Source organism: Conger conger, chromosome 12 (genome assembly GCF_963514075.1).
Source record: "Conger conger chromosome 12, fConCon1.1, whole genome shotgun sequence".
NCBI classification, from domain to species: domain Eukaryota; kingdom Metazoa; phylum Chordata; class Actinopteri; order Anguilliformes; family Congridae; genus Conger; species Conger conger.
In genome coordinates, this window is record NC_083771.1 from 12,243,783 (window position 1) to 12,267,808 (window position 24,026).

The 24,026-nt window shown below is 46.4% G+C and overlaps 1 protein-coding gene across 2 annotated transcripts in view; it reads right to left on the bottom strand.

Moving 5' to 3' along the window:
* Positions 1-24,026, bottom strand: part of LOC133141978 (hamartin-like) — a 35,096-nt gene extending 11,070 nt beyond the window's left edge. The window contains exons 1-17 of one of the 2 annotated variants that reach the window (XM_061262860.1): positions 23,942-24,026; positions 23,721-23,858; positions 17,387-17,631; positions 15,481-15,584; positions 13,758-13,910; positions 13,014-13,158; positions 12,351-12,505; positions 12,090-12,163; positions 11,793-11,977; positions 11,241-11,320; positions 6,533-6,698; positions 5,653-5,762; positions 5,149-5,484; positions 4,788-4,884; positions 4,582-4,671; positions 3,251-3,764; positions 1,053-1,096 (exon numbers count right to left, since the gene is read on the bottom strand). In XM_061262860.1, coding sequence (XP_061118844.1) covers positions 1,053-1,096; positions 3,251-3,764; positions 4,582-4,671; positions 4,788-4,884; positions 5,149-5,484; positions 5,653-5,762; positions 6,533-6,698; positions 11,241-11,320; positions 11,793-11,977; positions 12,090-12,163; positions 12,351-12,505; positions 13,014-13,158; positions 13,758-13,910; positions 15,481-15,584; positions 17,387-17,495 — 2,362 coding nt within the window. In that variant the 5' untranslated portion in view covers positions 17,496-17,631; positions 23,721-23,858; positions 23,942-24,026. The remainder of the gene's footprint in view (positions 1-1,052; positions 1,097-3,250; positions 3,765-4,581; positions 4,672-4,787; positions 4,885-5,148; positions 5,485-5,652; positions 5,763-6,532; positions 6,699-11,240; positions 11,321-11,792; positions 11,978-12,089; positions 12,164-12,350; positions 12,506-13,013; positions 13,159-13,757; positions 13,911-15,480; positions 15,585-17,386; positions 17,632-23,720; positions 23,859-23,941) is intronic. The other variant, XM_061262861.1, reaches the window with a different exon arrangement.

Here is a 24,026-nt window from a genome sequence, read left to right on the forward strand (position 1 = left end):
CTGTACCCCTGACCTGTACCCTTACACTGTACCCCTACCCTGTACCCCTAACCTGTACCCTTACACTGTACCCCTAACCTGTACCCCTAAACTGTACCCCTAACCTGCACCATCTTGAGTTTGTGTAGCCACAAGCATCCATGTAGATAGTATGACTGGCTGTCTGTCACAGAGATTTATAGGCATACACAAGCATATTTTTTATGTCCTCCTGGAACTTTCAATTTGTGTTCCATACTGATCCAAGCAAAACAATTGCAATTTTGGTAGAAGCACGCCTATTTTGGGGTTCAACTGCTATGTTTTCAGAGCTGTTTGTCAAACGATTTCCCACGTGACATGCTGTATGTTTCGGCAAAATTATCGGATGACCAGAAGAGGTGAGCAAAGCAAGGAGGCAAGTACAGGATGTTTCTGGAGAGCCACAGGGTCTACTGCCGCTGGGTTCACCCTAAAACCTGCAACAAGGTCAGGCCCACGAATCCAGCTGTGCAATTGTTAGAGTGCTCATCCAGCAGAAGATGAAGGACACGTGTGTTCAGAGGTTATAGTTCCAACCGCCTAAGTCTTTATTCCCCGCACGTGAATTTAAAATACACATGATACCGTGTGTAAATAAGACAGCTTTGGAGTTGCTGTCAGGTATATTTCTTCACTTTGAAGGAGGTAGGCTACTGACTCCTATAGGCTTCAAGTCTTTATACTAAGCTAACACGTTATGCCAACATGGAAACCGAGCCAGTGAATTCACAAAAATGAAACTGAACATCTCGACTGTAAGTCTGGGTAAGTCAGAAAAAAGCTAGATTTCCCAAAATGTTGGTGTATTCCTTTAAGAGAGGAAGCTGGAATGAAATCTAGAGGCGGACACGGCCATCGAGGAAAGGGTTTCCCAAGCCTGAGTGAAGCGCCAAGCAACGATAAAACCCACCGAACCCCGTGACTCTCCAGGACTAGCGCTGAGAATCCCTGCAGCAGGACGAAGCCATTATGTAACACTGCTCCTCCTCATGCCCTGCTACTTCAGCTGAAGCTCTAATACATTCATTTACCTCCAAAGTGGGTCCAGTCTGCTGACTTACTGGGCAAAGGTAATCTGTGTGAGAGCGAGAGAGCGAGAGAGAGAGAGGGGGGGGGAGAAAACACATGACTAATTCAGTTGAGGTCCAGAGACTGTGTATGACAGGAGTCCAGGGAGGGAGCTCCAGATCTTCTTGCCACAGTGCCACCCACGTGCCCCCACCACCCCAACCCACTTTATTCAATTACATTCCCTAAAGTGAATCACGCATTCAGGAGGTTAGGGTGGGGGCAGGGGGCTGGGATAGGGTGGGGTTCTGGGTTGAGGGTGGGGGCAGGGGGCTGGGATAGGGTGGGGTTCTGGGTTGAGGGTGGGGGCAGGGATAGGGTGGGGTTCTGGGTTGAGGGTGGGGGCTGGGATAGGGTGGGGTTCTGGGTTGAGGGTGGGGGCTGGGATAGGGTGGGGTTCTGGGTTGAGGGTGGGGGCTGGGATACGGTGGGGTTCTGGGTTGAGGGTGGGGGCAGGGGGCTGGGTGGTTCTGGTTGGGCACAGACACTGCTGACCCTGACTGCGCTGATGTTGTTGTTGTGTTTTTATGGCCTGTGGGTGGGGCACAGGACAATGGCCGCCTGTTTTCCCAAACGATGAGCGATCTCCACGCGGGCCGGCTCGTTAACGCCTCCCCCCCCCCCCCCCCCCCCCAGTCTCCACATCGCAAACAGCTGCTCTGGCTTCCCAATAACCACAGAGCAAGAACTCTACACCCCCACAGGGACCTTTCAGATGACAGGAGGAAAGTCGAGCTGAGATCAAGGATCAGCCCTGCCTTCCAGAGTGAGAATAAACATGTGTAAAAGCACACGTCTTAGTGCTGATATCAGCATATTGGTTTTGTGCTAACTCAGGCATGGGCTCAATTCAGAGAAAGCCCAACTGGCTTGCAAAGTATCATGAAGCAGGGTAATTACATGTCAATTTAACACAATTTTGGACCGGATCGTCACAGATTTTCAGATTTATCATTTGATTTGTCCTCATAAGAAACCCCTGGAAGTGATATTAAACTTCTCGGATTGTTCATCTGAGAGATATGGCCTAAAAATATTTGCACTAATTAGCATGACTCCATGATTTTGACTGGCCCCAGCTTCATTATTATAGATCATACAGAAACATATTACGTTCAGCCCAAAATGAAAGTTAAAAGAGTTATGAGTGATGATAATCTTGAAATTTGATTTGTGAAAAGACCTATATTTTAAAATGGATAGAATTTTCACCAGAGTTTGGTTAGAATGTCAATACTATCTCCAGAAAATCTGGTCTTGGATATTTGAGTCATTGCAGAGATATTATTACTTTTCTGAAGTCGCATCACACAGTTTTGAATCACTAATTCCTTACAATGCTGCTGTACTGTGTAGCACACCACATTAATTATTTACATTATTATAAGTAGAAGAAATGCCACAAAAAACCCACAAATGTGTACCTCACAGCTATTCAAATTATGCTCAAGAATGTCAAATTGCCAAGTGAAAGAAGCAATCGAGCATATAGGTGGTGTGTGCAAAGTTATTTGACATGGGAATTAAAATCCGATGTCATCGTAAATCATTATATGCTGATCTCGATTGATCCGACACCAACCTTCTGAACATATATCCAACTGATACTTTAATTTAGAAGTTCTTAAATAACTGGTTAAATCTTTGCAGCGCACAGTATCCAGCTAGCTAGCCACCTAATGAATACACAAAGCAAGATTGCTAAATTGCTGTAGCTACAAACATTACGCTTTATGAGCTAGCGATGAAGGCAAGCAAGAAAGGTGTAGCTACCCCATGCCTCTTTTTGACTTGCATAGTTCAGCCATTTCATGATGGCCAAACTCAATAAATAAATATTGAAACATGATATAAATAAATGACTTGACATAGTACACGCTAGTTGTGTGATGGAGACTCAAATTGTCTCTGGTTGCTTGCGTTCATCGTACTGTAGGTCAACGTAGAATGTGTAAAAAGGCATGTGATTACAACACGCCTCACCCGATATGGATGTAACTACCTTAAATAAAATTCATTTATTGTTTCGTTTAAGATCCAACGCGCCGGACTACAGAGCCAAAAGAACAGCAATTGCACCAACTGCCAAATACATTCGGAAGGCAGTGTATATTTCGGTCTACACCACACATTCGATTTCAGAGCGACAGCGGCGGCTCACCTCTTCAGCACCTTCTCGTGGACGTTGCTGCCCTGCTGAATGAGGCGGTCCAGCACCTCCAATGGGGACATGGACGGCTCCCCCTCTCCGAACCCGTCCCCCTCCTCCAGGCTGGGCTCCTCCCCTGATCTCCACCCCGCCGCCGCGGTCCTCCGGCCCACGAACAGGGAGGCGGCTTTGGGCAGCGCCATGTCGAACAGGTCCTTGTAGGGGACGGGCGGGGTCTTGCAGGGGCCGGGGGAGAAGGGGTTGTATTTGGGCGGGGCGCTCCCCTCCTCCTCGGTGGTGGGGTGGTCGATGGGGGTGAAATCGGTGGCGGGCGCCCCCTCCGTTCGGTCGGGCGTGGAAGGGGGGTCCGGGGCCGGGGGGTCTGGGGCCGGGGGGGCAGACGGGGGCTGTTCCTGGGCCCCCGTCAGGGTCTCGGTGGTGCGGAAGAAGGGCGAGTCGAAGCCCCGCAGAGCCGGGACGTCCCGCCTGTCCTGGGTGATCTTCAGCAGCTCCTCAGCGATGGCCTCTGTCAGGACAGGGGCAGGAGAACGAGGCGGAACGGGTACAGGGTTCAGCAGACGGGTAAATGGTCAATGGCTGGCATTTATATCGCGGCTTTATCAAAGCGCTGTACAACTGATGCTTCTCATTCACCCATTCATACACACACTCACACACCATCGGCGATTGGCTGCCGTGCAAGGCCAGGGGTGATAAACCAGAATGGTGTACAAGTGCACATTATTCTACTGTCACCAAAAACCTGCAGCCCACTTTCAGTGTCTACAGTCAGTCATCACTGTAAACGTGCACCCAGACCCAAAGAGGAACAGCAATGTCCCATGCAGAGGACCTGCGAGGGTCCGCACAGGCAAAATGATGTGACATCAGCAGAGACGCCCCTGCCCGAGGGTCCATGTACACGGCTGTCTCTCGCCCCTCCACGCAAAAAACGTTCTCACTACAAGATTGCACCCAGAAATAACAACAGCACAGCTAGAGATCAAGATAAAAAAGGTTGTGCCTACCTATAAAAGATTGGGAAACTAGTCACTCTAGGTAGCTAGCTACCTAACTAGCATTATCAGTTTCTATTCTATTCTATTGAAATGATTTATGAGGAATAAGGCAGGATTTAATTATTTTATCAGGGCGAACATATCGGTTAGAACACCACTTCCTGAAATCTCTGGCATCCCCTCTCTGGCATAACATTGGTTTGCTTTGGAGACGCAACTCCAAAGAGTGCACACCCTTCAAACGCATGTTCGTTTCGCCGGTTTGACGTCAGCGATATCCCGCGCGTCGCTCCGTGCGGGAAGCAGAACCCAGGACTCGCTCACCCTCGCGCTCCGTCTGCTGATCCTGTTCCTGCTCCTTCACAAAGGCAGACAGCTCCGTCAGCGTCATGGAAACGCTCTCACACACGTCACCTGATTGGAGGATACGGGGGACAGAGAGGGCGGGGAGAGAACCCCATTGGTCAGACCCATGCAGAAGCCTCTTTCAGTGAGAGGAATGAAGTCCCGTTTCTTTGGCTGATGCTGACCTCGACTGTCCGACTCCGCGCTGCTGTCTCTCTCCAGCTCTCTGATTGGCTCCTGTCGCACCAGGCAGGGCTTGCCGGATTCCGCAGGTCCACCGTCCTGCAGACACATGCTGTCAGAGCCCTTTCCACAGAATAATCAGTCAGTAAGTACTAACGCATTGTACACACACACTCACACAAACATTCACACACACACACACACACACACACACTCTCTCTCTCTCTCTCACACATACACACACACTTACACTCACAGACACACAGGCATGCATGCACGCACATGCACTCTCTCACTCTCTCACACACACACACACACACACACACACACACACACACACACACACACACACAGTACCAGTACCTGGTTGGCTGTATTGGGGGTTAGTGGCACAGCGCTGGGTACCTGGTTGGTCGTGTTGGAGGTTAGGGGCACAGTGTTGGGTACCTGGTTGGCCATGTTGAGGGTTAGGGTCACAGTGTTGGGTACCTGGTTGGCCATGTTGAGGGTTAGGGTCACAGTGTTGGGTACCTGGTTGGCCATGTTGAGGGTTAGGGTCACAGTGTTGGGTACCTGGTTGGCCATGTTGAGGGTTAGGGTCACAGTGTTGGGTGCCTGGTTGGCCATGTTGAGGGTTAGGGTCACAGTGTTGGGTACCTGGTTGGCCATGTTGAGGGTTAGGGTCACAGTGTTGGGTACCTGGATGGCCATGTTGAGGGTTAGGGGCACAGTGTCGGGTACCTGGTTGGTCATGTTAGAGGTTAGGGGCACAGTGTTGGGTACCTGGTTGGTCATATTGGAGGTTAGGGGCACAGTGTTGGGTACCTGGTTGGTCATATTGGAGGTTAGGAGCACAGTTTTGGGTACCTTGCGTGCCTGGTCGGCCGTGTTGGGGGGAACGGAATGCAGAAGCTCCTCTGTGAGAGGGGGGTGTGGTGACAGGGCAGCGGGGGCGGAGGGCGGTCCTTTCCCACCGGCTGCCATGGAAACACAGAGACATTAAAACACTCACTATGGGCCGCTACAGTATACAGGCTAATAACAGGCTAAATACAGACTAGTTTACTTCACAACACCTCATTTACAGTTTATCAGCCCAGTAGAACAACAGCAGAGAAAGAGAGCGAGAAGGCACAGCCAGGAGAGAGAAGAGAGAGAGGAGAGGAGAGGGAGAAAAGGAGAGAGGGAGAGGAGAGAGAGGAGAGAGAAGAGAGAGGAGAGGAGAGAGAGAGGGAGGAGGAGAGGAGAGAGAGGAGAGAGGAGAGGAGAGGAGAGGAGACAGAGAGGAGAGGAGAGGAGAGAGAGAAAAGGAGAGAGGGAGAGGAGAGACAGGAGAGAGGAGAGAGGAGAGAGAGGAGAGGAGGGAGAGAGAGAGAGGGAGGAGGAGAGGAGAGAGGAGAGAGAGGAGAGGAGAGAGAGAGAGGGAGGAGGAGAGGAGAGAGAGGAGAGGAGAGAGAGGAAAGAGAGGAGAGAGGAGAGAGAGGGGGAGGAGAACAGAGAGAGAAAAGGCAAGGAGAGAGAACATGAGAGAGAGGAGAAGAGAGGTGGAGAGGAGAAAGAGGAGGAAAGCAGAGAGAAAGAAAGAGAGAGAGAGGAGAGGGAAGAGCAGAGGAGAGGTGAGGTGAGGAGAGGGGAGGGGCAGGAAGGCGTTTGGACTCCCCAGCAGGTCCTTGTTGGAGGCCTGGGTCCAAGTTCAAGTTCAAGTTACTTTATTTGTACCCGTTGGTAAATTTGTTTGGGTCCTGACCTGCCATGGCGTGGGTGCGGCCGGGGAGGTGAGATGCACTCTGGGAAAGCTCCAAGACGTTGGTGGGGGAGATGCCCCTGGAGGAGGGAGGCGTGGCCATGCCGCAGATGGAGGAGGGGCTCCAGATCGGGTCCACGCAAGAGGAAGTGACATCATAGCTCAGGATCTGTGCGAGAAAATAAAATAGGAACTATATATAGTGGATTTCATGGTCAGGAAATGTCACAGAAAAGCACAAACTGAGCACTCTAAAACTGCAGTGTAGAGCTCATGTTCTTCAGCTCAAAGGCTTATCAGGCAGGCGTGGGAGGCACAGCAGGGCCCAGAAGCTCAATTGCCCAAATTACGGAGGAAAGACAGGGGGCGGGAACTGCTTAAAAAAGGCTTAACACATGTAGCAAGTCCCAAACCATTAACCCCTTCTTCAGCGCCCCATTTTTAACGCAAGCCTGAAAATGACAACACGCAAAATGGTCACTATTCTTTAACCATTTTGACTGTAGACATACTCCTGGTCTCTTCTGAAAGATTTTTTTCTAAGTGTCAGAATTACTCAAACAAAGTAACAGAAGCTGTTGGTTTTTTCCTAGAAGATTATTTGAGTAGATACAAATGCTGGTAGCTATGCCTCATGGGCCTAGAAAAACAATGGAGCCACAGCCAAAATGCTTGACAAATCCTGTTTCAAATTTGATGGTGGGGTTTGGAGACTCCAAAAGGACATTTGGTAACCAAATTATATTATATGTCTTATGAGGCGTAAAAAACTACATTGTCAGCTAAATACTCCTGGAAGAAGTGTGCTGCAATGCTCCTAAAAAGTGTACATCCTTCCCCACTGGACCTGCCGCTTTCCTACCCCTCCCCTCACCTCACCTCACCTCACCTCTGCTCTCTCCTTTCTTTCTCGCTCTGCTTTCTTCCTCTCTTCTCCTCTCTCTCATGTTCTGCCTCTCACCCCCTACCTCTCCCTCTCCTCTCAACCTCACTGCTCTCCCCTGTAGCAGCAGGTCTGTAAGATAACACCCAGCAAACTAATCTACTGATTGAGGTCCATTGATTGTATCAAGTTTATCAAATACCCCACCCCTACCAACATCCATCCATCCATCCATTATCTGAACCCGCTTATCCTGAACAGGGTCGCAGGGGGGCTGGAGCCTATCCCAGCATACATTGGGCGAAAGGCAGGAATACACCCTGGACAGGTCGCCAGTCCATCGCAGGGCAACCAACCAACCAACCCTACCAACATGTCAAACACATCCCACAATTTTTTATAAAATGTATTATTGAAAAGCAGGCCAGCGCCTTATGTATAAGCACATGTAATAATATTACCGAGAGTGCTAATGTGCATTTCCTATAGAAAATGTGGAGTGTGATTGCCTCACATCAGTGAACTATGACTGCTACTGCTAATGCTAATGCTATTCTAATATACATAGCTAGAGGTGGTTGCTAGGGTGTTACTACGTGGTTGCTAGGGTCTTAAGAGGGAGTTGCTGGGGTCTACTTTGTGGTTGCCAAGGTGTTACTACATGGTTGCTAGGGTCTCACAAGGCAGTTGCTAAGGTGTACCAGGTGGTTGCTAGGGGCTTAGTAGGTCTACTATGAGGTTGGGTGTGCTAGGGTGAGCCAGGAGGTTGCTATGGTATAATAGGTTGTTGCTAGGGTGTTACTAGGTATTGATGACAGCCAATCAGAGGCGTTAAGATGTGTGGCTGTTTGTATAATGCAAGCCAATTAATGCCATGCATGTATATGGAACTGCTAGACAGCCTAGTGCATAATCAGCTGGAGAGGCAGCAGTTCAGCTGCAAAAGGGCATTGTATGAATGGTCAACATTCCGTCATTCATTCTCTATTGGATTTTCTTCCCCAGAAAACCTTAGGAAATATCTTGGAAATTATTGGGAATATACAAGCCCACCCTTTGGGTCCAAGGCGGACATTTCGCAGTGGTTTGGTGTCAATATCTCTGTGGGAAAACTGTAGGAGGAGATAGTGGACAAAAATCCACTTCACTATCACACTAATTATGCAAGATGCTCACTGAAATAAAATGGGGGCATGTCACAGAACATGCCCTCTGCTGAGGAGTCAAAACTGTTTTCACTGTCCTCTTCAGAAATATTCACACAGATGAGTGATTTATTCCAAAGGTCACCGATGCCGAATTTAGACATAGCCAACGTTTTTTAGTGGAAGACATCAACCATTTTAGGCATAAATTCTCAAGAACATTTTTTTTTGATGTTCTCAGTGTACATACTCAAAAGTCTAACAAACTATACACCACAAGAATCATAATTAGCCAAAATGTTCCTCTTGCTCCTATAATAGCATACCCTTGGCCAGCTGAACAGAAGTTACGCTGTAGTTGCTTGAAGGGGCCAATGCCTATACTGAGAGACTGCTTAGCCAAGATTGTTTCCCCACCTTTTACAAAATAAAAATACATTGTTGCTAAAGAAATGGCATCATAAAATGTCATACAACCATGATTTTTTTAAACAATTTCACATGGTATATCCTGTGACTGAATATTTCAGCGAAAAAATAATAATAATAATAAATGCAGGAATAAATTTGTTCTATTTAAGCCATTTCTGCCAGGACTCCATTGTAAAAGAGATGCAAATCTCAATGGGACTACTCCCCCCCCCCCACTAAGGGTATCAGTTTGAGACCCCTGCGTGAACCGGGCCAGGCGTCAGGGAGCGAACAGAAGAAAGAAGCAGCCGCGATCGCCAGGGCAACCTGCGTCCGAGCGACGAGGCAGCAGCACGCCCACCCGGGATGAGTCATCATCCCTGCAGCAGCTCGCTTTCCTCAGGCTGCTGCTAACACGGGGGCGATTCAGGCCATGGGGGGGGGGGGGCTGATTTACTCACAGAGACACACTCCCCCCCGCCCCCTTTCAGGACTATCAATTGTAAACAACCCGTGTGGAAAAACACCAGGAGGCAAATTGTCAGAAAACAACATTAAAACCATTTTTTACAGCTGCAGCACAGGTCCTGCTTTAGCTTCCCACAAAAACACAGCAGTTTATTCTCATTTTGTGTCTGATATGAGCCTGAGTGTTCAGGGTCTGTTGAGTTTTATATGAGCCTGAGTGTTCAGGGTCTCTAGGATGTCTTATATGAGCCTGAACATTAAGGGTCTGTTGTGTCTTATGTGAGCCTGTGTGTTAAGTCTGTTGTGTCTTATATGAGCCTGTGTGTTCAGGGTCTCTGTCATGTCTTATATGAGCCTGAGTGTTCAGGGTCTGTTATGTCTGATATGAGCCTGAGTGTTCAGGGTCTGTTGAGTTTTAGATGAGCCTGTGTGTTCAGGGTCTCTGTTATGTCTTATATGAGCCTGAGTGTTCAGGGTCTGTTGTGTCCGTTAAGGATCAATAAACTGCATATCAGACACAACAGACCCCTGAAGGAGGTCCCTCCCCTTCTCACAGGAGTTCCACAAGGCTATGTACTTGGACCTCTGCTGTTTTCCATTTACCCAAATTCTCTTGGTTCTGTAATTGCTTATCATGGCATCTCATATCAAGGTTAAGATGATGATACTCAACTTTTCTTCTTTTTCCCTTCCTCTGCCACACAGATTAATGAGATAATATTGGCCTACATTTCCTCGTGGGTGGCCGGGCCCTGGCTCCCCAGAGGTGGAACGACCTCCCCATTCCTATAACAACTGCTCAATGACTGCCTATTTTCCACCACAGTTCTGAAGACTCATCTCTTTACACTGTACTGTACTATACTCTGCAAGAGTACCTTGATCTATTGCCACTTGTTTCACCTGTATGAATTTGTACCTTTTGTTCCTTACCAACTTACTGGTATATTTGCTATGGGGCCTGACTGTACCACTGAATATTTGTGAATTGTATCTCATCCAATCTGTTCAGTAGTTAATTCTAATGACCTTTGTTCTTCACTATTTTGTACGTTGCTTTGGACACATGGAAAGTCCATAGTAGTCTGTGGTAACTCAGAGAAATTTCAATAGAATGTTTATGTACACTTAGAATTTCTCCAGAGAAATTATAACTGTAATCCGTTTCGTGTATGAAAGTGCATAGGAATGCTATTATATATTGTATGTTTTGTATAGGCTCTCTGGAACACGTTCAGTCCACCTACAGGCTTCCTGACCAGTACTGGTCAAGCTACTCAGTATGAGTAATGTACTATGTACTATACTCAGTATAAACAATGTACTGTGTACTATACTCAGTATTCCTACACTCAGTATAGACAACTTCAGTATAACTTCTCTCTTTAGCTCAACATACAGCTGACTTTGGGTATGCTATGAAACTGGCAACTGAGGAGCATTTCAGCGAATGATAACAATTTTGTAATGGTGGATAGTCTGCTCAGCTTGCATAAAAAAAGTGCATTTTTTCTCCTGTGTAACCAAACCATTACCTAATGCGCAATGGTGAGTTGGTTACGCACAAAAACAGTTCTTGAGACTAAAAAGGTTGATGTTTCACATGAAAAAAGTGTGTCATTTCCTGGCTTAGCAAGATGAGGTATTATGGCTGTAAATCCTTGGCTTTAGCAGATCTCCTACATGCCCTGACTTTATGGACTGCCGTGGCTATGGAGAGTAAGAGGCTTCAGCTTAGACCGTTTGTAATAAGAATAATATAACAGTGATAATATAAATGTTAAATGCAGATGAGGGTGCTCACCTGCCGTAGGGTGGTGTGGGGGCAGTCCTGGGGAGGCTGTGTCTGGCGGGGGGTGGAAAATTGGGTGGAGGAGGAGCTTCCTGTAGAAAGAACAGCACCACTCCAAATTAGGCCATCACCACCACCACATGCCTGCCATGCACAGTCGCCATGGAAACCCCTCCTTCTGACATTACACGGGCGACCTTCTTCCAAGGTGAACAGAAGCAATTTGAGCAACGCTTAGCAACAGACAACTCTCAGATTCACCAAGCTGGAACAACTTCAAGATGGCCAGCAAATGCTTTTTCAAGCCAATTACATCACTCCTCCATCTTGTACAGGGACACACTTACAAGATGGTTTAACCATTTAATCGGCAAACAATTAAAATGACGGCATTGCTAAGTCAGCCCCTTTCACTTCACACACCAATATCAACTGTTATATTCGTTCAGCAAATCAACATGTGACTGGGCTAGTCAAGCTTCAAGCAGGGTAGGTTCAGGACAGCCGACCAATGAAAAGCGGGCGCAGCCCAGCCGAGTGAATCAGAGGAGGAGGGGGGCGGACCATAGCTGCTGTGCAGGTCCGTGTAGGGGCTGGCGCTGGAGTCTGGGGGGCGGGGCTGCGAGAGGGCGGAGCCGGAGAAGTGGTCTGGCTGGGTGGAGTAGCCCTCCTCACATGAAGCCTCTTTGGGGTCCAGGGACACTTTGGCACATTCGATGACGATGTCGTGGATCTCAAACTTTTTCCATCTGCAGGACAGGGGAAGGGGGGAGATAGGTACAAAGGCTTGATGCCTGGGTTCTTAGACTCCTTAGGATTTTGGGGGCGCAGGATGTGGGGGTGTGGGGGTGTCTCACTTACCTGGTGGGGTCCAGCTCATGGTCCTTGGTTCCAGTGACTAATTCTGGGTGTATTCGTACATGTTCCAGCATTGGCTATGAGAATTGTACAGACAAGCAGAAACAAACATACACACACACAAGAACTGATATGGGCTATCACTTTCACTTTTCACTTTCATTATTCTTAGTACTGATATTGACACCAAATGCAAAGCTGTAAAATATGGACTAATTCACGATGATAGAGCTCCAGCAGTGTCAGAGAGGCGGCAGGGCTAACCTTGACCACCTCCTGGAAGGTGTCCATGTTCTCCTTCATGCTGTAGTGGGAGCGCAGGTAGGAGATGAAGTTGCAGGGGTACATGCCGTAGAGCCGGTGGAAAAGAGAGTACACACTGGCATGCAGGTGGATCAGGAACACCTCCGTCACATGACCTGGGTTATACACACACACGCCCATACACACAGACACACACATACCACACCACACACACAGCACACACGACCATACACACAGACACACCACACACACCCATACACAGACACACACATACCACACCACACACACATGCCCATACACACAGACACACATATACCACACCACACACACACACACACACACACACACACGCCCATACACACAGACACACATATACCACACCATACACACACACACACAGGCCCATACACACAAACACACAGATACCACACCACACACACACACACACACACACACATACACATACACAACACACACACAAACAGAGAACTGGTCAAGTACGTTTAATTCCATCCAATCAATATCAATATTCCCTGTATCTTCCTTACTGGCAGGGACACTTCCTGTGGGAGGGGCTCACCAGAATGAGGATGGGCTGACATGGGAGTAGGAGGGGCTAAACCGGTCTGGGGAGGGGCTAACACGGGAGTGGGCGGGGCTCACCTGGGTTCCTGAGATTCCAGGCGGCCAGGCGGCCGAAGATGTCGAAGAAGTCGTACAGGTGCTGCCGACCCGCCTGCGGGATCATGGGCAGCAGAGTGATGAGCACCAGAACTCCGGTGATGAGCACCACCACGTCCGAGTCCGTCTGCCAGGGACACGTTTAAACCAGCCTTACTGCTCACATTCAAATGCCGCCCGATTTATCACGCTCCCTAGTGAGTTAACATGCTTTCATTACATTAATGGCATTTGGCAGATGCTCTTATCCAGAGCGACGTACAGTTGATTAGACTAAGCAGGAGACAATCCTTCCCTGGAGCAATGCAGGGTTAAGGGCCTTGCTCAAGGGCCCAACGGCTGTGCGGATCTTATTGTGGCTACACCGGGGATCGAACCACCGACCATGCGTGTCCAGTATATACAGGCCGCTTTCTCGTGAATTATCACGCCCCCTCATAAGTTAAGATGCTCCCGTGTGAGTTAATATGCTCCAGTGTGAGTCATCACACTCCCTTGTGAGTTATCATGTTTCCTTGTGAGTTGAAACACTCCCTCATGAGTTAACACACCCCCTAGTGAGTTATCACGCTACCTTATCTGTTAACACACTCCCTATTCAAAGCGAAAGAAACAGATGCAATATTGAATGCAATCCTTACATTAATGTAATCTTCACGTGTGCATGTGTGTGTGCGTGTGTGTGCATGTGCGCATGCTGTATGTGGTGGACATTACCCAGCATACCTTGAGGCATTTGAGCAGCGAGGCGAGCAGGGGGAAGCGGGTGATCTTGTGGATCCAGGAGGGCTGCTTGCGAACTACATGTCCCAGAAGGCTGAGGGTGGAGAGCCGGCAGGTTGGCTTGGACAGGCTCTCATTCAGCTTGTCCAGGAGGTGCTGGGAAGGTTAGGGCAGGGATACTCAATTCAAGTCTTTGCTAAGCACCTTAGGAGTATCAGGTTGGTTGGAACAAAAGCCTGCACCCACACCAACCCTTTCTGGGTAAGACTGAATACCCCTGGGTTAGGGTATGCCCAGCACCATGTACATCTGTAGTATAACATAACAAAATGACAAAAACAGGCCACTCAGCCCAGCAATGCACGCCTATTCTTAGTTTACATCAAAGCTAGACAGTATCTAGCACCCTATTAAGTCGGGTTTTGAAAAGCCCCAGGAGCCCCATGCCTCCACTACATGACTGGGCATGCTATTCCACACAGTGACCACTCTTGGTGTGAAAAAATACTTCCTAATGTCTGTGCTAATTTCCTGCTAAGAGAGGCACCAATAACAAACCAAAACCCAACCAAACAGATCTACCATTACAGAAAAGACCCAACAAATGCTGATCCCACATTACATTACATTACCTTACATTACATTATTGGCATTTGGCAGATGCTCTTATCCAGAGCGACATACAGTTGATTAGACTAAGCAGGAGACAATCCTCCCCTGGAGCAATGCAGGGTTAAGGGCCTTGCTCAAGGGCCCAACGGCTGAGCGGATTTTATTGTGGCTACACCGGGATTAGATCCACCGACCTTGCGTGTCCCAGCCAATTACCTTAACCACTACGCTACAGGTCACCCCATCATTACATAACATACCACCCCAGGACTGCTGAAGTATATCAGGTGTTTTAGTTTTCATTCCAAATCTGTGTCAGTACGGATCAGGTTCCCTTGATGTAAAAATGTTCCGGGTCCACCCTCTCACTCGCTCGCACACACGCACCCCCTGTTAAAAACATGGGTGTCCCTTTCTCAAACCAGGCAGGGAGTGTTCAATAAGACACCCGGCAGTTCCTAAACACAGGAAACATCAACCCGGGCACATTGTCACATTAACACAGCAGCTAACGTCTCCAAGGAGACCTTTTAACACATTCACGTTCGCGCCTGCTCTCCACTGAGCCCAGGGCATCCAGGGATGAGACGTGGATAAACCTGTGCCATACCCCGTCCCTCTTCCTCACACTTTCCCAACCCTAGCACTTCACTTAATACTCAACTCTAATGGAAACATTTGCATCGTTGACTAGCAGTAAATGTGAATTTAGCACTTCTATTGACACTGTTATTGGCATCAATAAAGCATACATTTTATGTAGCATTGCTGATCTTAGTAGGCCTACTTGAATGCATTTATGCATCCCTGAGTAAGCTAAAAGTAAGCATGAGACAGATGTGACTATAAGGGTATTTTAATTAGACTGTAATTGCACTGTAACAGGACTGTAATGGCATTGTAATTAGACCGTAATTGCACTGTAACAGGACTGTAATGGTACTGTAATTAGACTGTAATTGTACTGTAACAGGACTGTAATGGTATTCTAATTAGACTGTAATTGTACTGTAACATGACTGTAATGGTATTGTAATTAGACTGTAATTGCACTGTAACAGGACTGTAATAGCACTGTAATGGGACAGGAGTTGTGATGGCACTGGGCTCTCACCTTGTCGTGTGGCTCCCTCACAGAGGTGAGGATCTGCAGGGCCTGGGCAGAGCCGGACTCCAGGTAATAATCCACCAGCCCATTCAACAGCACTGAGCCTCGCTCTGCAACACACACACACACACACACACACAGACAGACAGACACACACACACACACAGACAAACGGATACACACACAGACACACACACACACACATAGACAGACGGATACACGGATACACACACACACACACACACACACATACACATACACATACACATACACGGAGAAACACAAACACACATACACGGACAACACACACACACACACACACACATACACGGACAAATAAACACACGCATGGGCACACACACATACATGGACAGACGCATATACACACACACACACAAAGATGGACGGATACACAAACACATACACACACACAGTGCAGCCCGTAAGTATTTGGACAGTGGTAGAATTTCTGTTCTTCTGGCTCTGTACACCTTTAATTTGAGGGTATTTACTATGCCAAATCAGGTGATCGGAGTTGGAATTACATGCCTTTTTAGGGGAGAAAAAGTAATTGGGACAGTTGGATTCTCAGCTCTTTTTGATTAGTCAGGTGTATTCAATCGGTTCCTTCATGCAGGTATAAGAAAGCATTCAGTATCTAGACTTGATTGAGTCTTCTGATAGCCTTTTGAGCCTTTTATTGGCATTTGTTAACAAGAGGACCAGATTTGGTGGCAATAATTAGCCATTATGAGACTGAGAAATGCAAACAAAACAGTCAGAGACATAGGACAAACAATAGGCTTACTGAAACAAATGGTTTGGAACATCATTAAGAAGAGAGAACTGGTGTATGTTTGGGATCATTGCCTTGCTGTGAGATTAAGCACCGCACAAAGAGTTTGGAGGCATCTGATTGAACTTCAGCAGATAAGATGCAGATATTGCTTTTGTACACTGCTGCTAACAGCAGTTACATTATCAATGAAGGCAAGTGTGCCAGCACCCGTGGCAGCCATACAGGCCCAATCTATAACACCCCCACCACCATGTTTCACAAATTAGGGGGGTGCTTTGTTTCTTGAGCAGTTCCTTGTAGCCTCCACACATTGCTCTTGCCATCATTCTAATGCAAATCAGTCTTGTTCTGTCCACAACACCTTTTTCCAGAACATTTGGGACTCTTTTAGGTACTACTTAGCAAACTGTAACCTGGCCATCCAGTTTTTGCAGCCAACTAGCGGTTTGCATAGTGTACTGTAGCCTTTGTAGATCTGTTAGTTAAGACTTCCTCACTCACACATCCACGTCTGCCCCCTGAAGAGTGTTTCAGATCCGTCAGACAGGCATTTGGGGGGTAAGAATGATTACTCAACTGCAGAGGTCTTCCTTGGCCTTTCAGCCCCCTTGCAATTACTGAACTCACCCATGCCCTCTTTCTTCTTTGTAATGTTCCAAACCGTCTTTTGGTAAGACAATTGTTTGTCATTCCAATCGCTTATTTTTCTCCTCTTTTATATTTTCTTTGCTCCTGACCTGGAAATCTATCTAGGTCCAACATCTTTAAGGACATTCCAACCCCTTAAATAGCCCCTTCTAGGAGCTAGAAGTAGATCTCTCTCCCCATCTGCCACGCATCGGCCACGTCTGTAACTGGCTTTGAACTGACGTTAGAAGGAGCAAAGACAATCAACTTGTCGACTTCATATTTTCTTTACTCCTCTTTATTTAATGTTTTCCTAGCCTCTCCAGATGGGTGGAGCTACGGGCAAGAAAAGGAGAAAAGAAAATGAAAAAGAGGATAAAAATAAGGGATTGGAATGAGCCCTGTATCTCGGACTGTTTTTTTCTTTTCTTTCTTATTTCTTCAAAGCTCTCCCAGACAGGCTTTCCCCCAGGGTGTCTGTCTGACCTGTGCTGAGTTGCTCGTTGATAAGGGCCTTGACCTGGTCCAGTTGCCGCAAGTCCGAGCACTCGAGCAGCGGGAGGAGGTCGCTGACATTGGACTGGTCACGGGCCATGGTGCCCCGGGGGTTCCGTCAGAGGCTCGGGCGGGGCAGGGCGGGGCGGGGCGGGGTCACCGTCCTCACTCTCACAGTGTCCTGCCCTGCTGGGCAGGGTCCCACGACCTCCCGCCAATCCCGTCTCCAGGCTCCACTGCAAGACAGAACAAATTCCCTCAATCTGAAAAGAATCAATGCATGGGAAAGGCTTATCCACTCCGGTTTCTTCCATCACACAAACAGCTGCTTCTCCGTTTAGGGCAGAGAAGTGGGAGGCATTATCTGGCTTCATAAAGCAACAATTGAAGAAATTGAAAGCAGACGCACGCAATTCATTTCTTGCTCCAGGAGATGGGTAACAATCTGAACACTCAGCAATTTTGAGCTTGAATAAAATGGATGCCAGTAATTCATATTAATCAAAACATAGTCACTTTATGTTTGTATGGTTTCTAAATGTATCAGATTCTGGAACTGGACTTTTTGTATTTTATTGACTAAATTGCATGGTACATGAATATAATTGATTGAAAAGTCCATGATTATATGAAGTTATAGTTTTAGTTGCCTAATAAAAGATAGTTCTAGTCTTAAGTCCAAAGTTATTTTGGACAATATTTTCCTCTTGTTTTGGTAGAGAATATACAAATGTACAATTTTTTCCATTAAATCACCTAGAGTGAATCTTCAACATATCCAAAGTTGAGGAATGGTGGCACACTTCTGACGCCCCTTCTCGGGCGTGTCAAAATATGCATAAATTAACTTTAATCATGATAAGCTCATGAGCAATATCTTCATCATTAATCACCTGATGTAATTGAAGTCTCTCATAAGACTTACACAGACAAAATGGCTTCTGGTGAAAAGAATATCGCTTTATGTCTTCAAAATGAATAGATAAATGTTTCTAGACAGTACTCCCAAGATACCAAGTTTGGCAGTTTGCTTGTTGAATCATGGCCATTTACTAATCAGATTTCATGATAGGCTACTAGGCACACTTAAGAGATGGCCTCCTACATTTGAGAAGGCTCTTGCACAAAAATGAGGCAGCATATGAAGCTCAAATCTGCAGGATTTCTATTCTTCATCATTGCCTACCACCACATCATTGAAGAGATGCTGCAGTGTACTTGAGTTGAGTTGACACAGAATGGCCCATTTGTAAGATACCTGAGGCAGGCCTTACCCTCCTGCAAATGTAACACGAAGAGGCACCTTAGGTAAAAATGATGCTAAAAAAGTCTGTCTTGAGATTTCTTGCCAAAAAACCAGTAAAAGGATCTTAAAATCAATTCTAAAACTAAAACAGGCAACAGGCAACCAACGCAGGGATCTCAAGTTCAAATCAAAAGCTCTCAAGTCAAAATGTGACAACACATCCCCGATGACTCACTTTACTTTAACTTAACTTACTTCAACGTGACAAAACCCACCAGATATCTGCCAAGTTCCCACTACACAGTCCAACTTTTCCCCAAGTAGAAATAAAGGAGGTTGCACACACACACACTCAAAAGCTTCCAATACATGCTCTGTATCATGCATCTTCTCCTGTGTGAACATGGACTCTCTTGCACGCAGCATTTAAGAATGCGGACACAGGCGCGCAACTCACTTAAGTCAATAAATCAGTGGCTTCATGGACAAACTGATGTATTCTGTTTTTTGCAGTGGGCAGTTAGCACTCTCTCTTTTGTCCCACAGGCATACTGCCATATGCAATATGACTACCAAACCATATATGGAGGAAAAGATAGATTGATAGATAGATAGATAATTCGATAGATGAGTGGGAACTCGCCTCAACCTCAACCAATGTATTTTTTTGGCAATTAAATCAGGGGATGACTAGGTGGCAGGCTGAAAGAGCCAGGTTTGGAATTTCTCTAAAAGGTCTTGGAAGGTCTCATACAATAAGGATGCCATCTCCTACAGCACAGTGTCACCATCACTGCACTGGGGCGTTGGGGTTTATTTGACCAGAGGCCCACCAACACCACTTCCAGCAGCTTAGCTTTCCCGGGAGGTCTCCCATCCAAGTACTAACCAAGCCCACACCTGCTTAGCTTCAGCCATTCAGCAGGAGCAGACTGCATGTTGATATGCCTGCCCTAAATTTCCCTACACATATTATACAGTGAGCACCTTTAATTTATTGGACACATTTTGTTATTTTGGTTCAGTACTGTGAGTTTGAAAGGGTAGAATGACAATGAGGTGCAGGCTGTCATTTAATTTGAGGGTATTTTGATCCATATCAGATGAACTGTTTAGAATTGATAAAGCCTTTTGCACATAGCATTGCATTCAGATCCGGTGATTGACTCAGCCAGTCAAGGATTTTCATCAAAAATCCGTTTGTTGCTCTAGCAGTATGTTTCGGGTCACTGTCTTGTTAAAAAATATTTAAGTGGACTTCAGAATTCCTTGTTCTACTTCTGTCTGCAGTCACATCATCAATGAAGACGAGTGCGCCCGTTCCACTGCCAACCATATAGGCCGAAGTCATAACACCCCCTCCACCATGTTTCACAGATGAGGTGGTATGCTTTGAATCATGGGTATTTCCTTTTTTTCCTCCAAATTTCCTCTTTCCATCACTCTGGTACATGTTCATCTTTGTTCCATCTGTTCACAAGACTTTGTTCCAGAACTCTTGGGCCTCTTTTAGCAAATGGTAATCTCACCTTTCCGTTTCTCAGGCTTATCAGTGGCATCTTGTAGTGTACCCTCTGTAGTCCTGCTGGTGTAGTCTTCTACGTATAGTAGACTTTTGACACATCTACATCTGCAACCAGGAGAATGTTTTTGATCTGTTGGGCAGGGGGGTTTTCTTCACCAAAGAAAGTATTCTCCGGTCATCCACTACAGTGGTCTTCCATGGTCTCCCGGGTCTATTGACATAATTGAGTTAACCTGTTGTTTTTTTCTTGTTAATAATGAACCAAACTGTTCACAAAACACTGCAGTCTTCCTCATGTTGTCACACCTCAACAACAATCTCCAAATGCAATCGCAAAGTCTAGACTCAAGACTAGACATCAAAAGCATACAAATACACCTGCCTAACAAAAAAGACAGCTGTGAAGCCAATTCCACAAATACTTTAGCCCCATAAAATGGCGGAGCCCGTGTGCAGAAGGTGCTGTCATTTCGAAATGGTTCATCCGATATGGATGAAAATACCCCGAAATTAAGGCTGGCCGTCTTCTCCCTCATTGTCACCAAAATAACAAAACATGTGTCACTATCCGATGAATTATGGTGCTCGCTGTCTGATGAATTTTGGTGCTCACTGTCTGATGAATTATGGTTCTCACAGTCCGATTAATTATGGTGCTCACTGTATTAGCATCTGACACATCCAGGATGGTGAGCGCATCATGTGGTCCTGTCCACTGCCACCTGTGGTACTATCCATCCATCCATTATCTTTACCCACTTATCCTGAACAGGGTCGCAGGGGGCTGGAGCCTATCCCAGCATACATTGGGCGAAAGGCAGGAATACACCCTGGACAGGTCGCCAGTCCATCACAGGGCACACACACCATTCACTCACACACTCATACCCACGGGAAATTTAGACTCTCCAATCAGCCTATCCCGCATGTCTTCGGACAGTGGGAGGAAACCAGAGTACCCGGAAGAAACCCACACAAACACGGGGAGAACATGCAAACTCCACACAGAGAGGCCCCGACCAACGGGGATTTGAACCCAGGACCTCCTTGCTGTGAGGCGGCAGTGCTACCCACTGCACCATCCGCGCCGCCAACCCTGTGGTACTAATGGAAGTCAATTAACGGCATTAGCATTTCTGCAGGGCCTGGAGGTTATGGAAGTGACACACCAAGATAACTGGCAACAACAGTACAAAAGCAAATTCACTAAATGGCTGTAGTACTGCATGAATGGTCAGCATAGAAGGCAGTCATTCAGTCAACTGCCACAGCAAGATGGACTCTATGATAATCAATGGTTATATTCTGATAAAAAGATTGCAATAATAACAATAATAATGAAAAGATCAAGAAGGAAAGAATAAACAGCAATAAAAAATTATAATCATCAAGTTTCTTTATTCAATAGTGTCAGTATATTCCTTTACATAATAATTGTAAATGAAGTGGCAATGGAATGATGCAATGCAGACAAAATCCCTTTGCAAACCAGTTACACCATTATAAAACGCATGCATGGCAAATTTATCCCCTTCACACTTTTTTGCTGAGGGGAGAGGAAGGCAGTGTCATATGAACAAATCTTTCAGAGATGAGTTTAGCGCTATGAATGAAACATTTGTGCCTCGCATCAAAGTCCTGTTGACGGTACCCAAGGAGACTAAATATCCGAAATGAAAGGGGGGTATAGTATATCAGCACATAACAGGTTGTGTCGGTCAGGAATGAGGTCTTCAACCCGGAAATAAAAACAAATTGCGCTGAAGCGTCTTTCCAATTCACAGGTAGCTTAAACGTCACAGCTTACATTTTATATTTTATATTCACATTGTACTGCCAATTACACATGTTCGCTAGCCAAGCTTACAGCAACATCTCCCGCAACCTCCTGCGCCACCTCTCACAGCAGACCAAGCGCGGCGCACGGCGTCATCGCTCTTGACAGACCTCACTGGACGCCGCTTTGCAGAGGCTGTAGCACACAGACCCAGCCTTCCCGGTGGAAGAAAAACAAGGCGAAAGCGCCGGAGTTCATCAAGCGTCCTGCATTCATCCCTTTGCAAGCGGCCTATCGCCACGAGAATAATATGCCGTAGATTTACGGGCAAGCCAAGTTCAATTTCGAAAACCAACAGAACGCTTTAACTAGAGAAGAAGCACTTTTATAATGGTATGCGGGGTGTTTGTGGGGTGTACAGACTGGTCACACGCACACTACCGTCATTTTAGTAATTTGACATTTTAGTAATTTAGTCATACCGTGCAAACCGAATTTAGGTTTGTCATAAGTGAGTCGCGACAAATGCATTCCTAAAATGTTTTCTGCACCCAAGCTAACTCCAGGAACGAAGCAAGCAGGTCCAGATAATGCTAAATAAAAGGCATTTAAATATTCTGCAGGGTGAAGTGCTTTCCACACGCAGTGTATCTAAGCCCTAACCCATACCGTGCCCTTACCTAATCTGAGTTCAACCGGCGTAAAATAGGAAGGCGTGTGGTCAACATGGTCAGAGTCTAGGCTATATAACTACGAATGATGCAATACTATCAACTCACTGTATCTTTTAATTCATTTGACTAGCTGGCGCTATCAACCCAGCTGGTACGCGTTAGAAATAGTTGCGTCTGCTATCTGTCAAGCTTGTTTGACAGCCTAACTGGGTTTTCGGAAGCGGCATGAAGTTTTTTCACCACAGTGACAAACTGGTCACCCAAATGACAGGTTTATGATAGCCAGATAGGTAGTTCCGATAACTGCTGCAATCTGTTGCAGATTTTACCTAACATCCGCACGTTACAATTAGCCAACTGCGTCAGAAAATATTTCCGATGTTTTTACGTTTAATTTAAAGTCATTTTACAGAGCTGGATAAACACATCAGCTTATTAGCTAACGTTGGTATTGCAGACAGTGATATAATGTCCTTATATGAAATATGTATGCGTTCGCAGCAAGCAACATTACAGACACTTCGAAGCATTGTGTGGAAAGCTGGGAAATTATTAGCTGAGTTATTAGATATTCTGCACCAAAAAGCATGGCAATAACGTTAACAAGCAAACTAGAAGACGGGCACAAATGAACTGCTAACGGTAGTTAGGAAGTATTCATAATGACAGCTAATTGTTGTTCACGCTGATACCTGCCAGCCATGAGATGTAAAAACCTGTTTAACTGCTGTCACTGCGCAAAGTAACGTTAGCTCTCTCAGTGAAAAGACCATGGCATTGGCGTAAACAACTCACAGAACAATGGGCTTCACTTACATCCGATTAGCAAGCGAGCCGCAGCTATTTTTTTTTAACCAACAGAAATGCCTTTTTATACATAAATTCGAGTGTGACATTTTATTAAAATTTCTAGAATGGCATTTCTAAGAAATTGTCTTTTAGAAAAGGAAATAGCGAAAAAGCCTAAAAGTATAATTTCGTCACCATTGAGTGAACACAGAAAATGTAAGTCGACTACAAGCAATTTTTGGAATTGACAGTGTCACTGAACACGAAAGGGATTATAACATTTTGCAATGTCTTAATTAAATGGACCTGTTTACCTATCAGGGCAGCTCCACTCCACAGGGCGCCGCCATCTTGAACACCGCACGCCCCCACCCTCTGCAGTCCTCTTCCGCTGCCGCGCAGACAAAATAATCCTCAACCTCTCCAGGCTAACTTCTTGTTTTCTGGGAAACCTGTGAAATGCATTTGTGATATTAAGTTGTTTGTCTGGCCTGTAACGCACTGGTATGGAATTATAAATCTTGAAATTGCCTACCCCTGGAAACTCCACGTATTGTTTTCCCGTCCTGGTGGAGGGATGTGTTGAGTGAGACGGCTTTCGCGTGACTCAGGCTCATCGC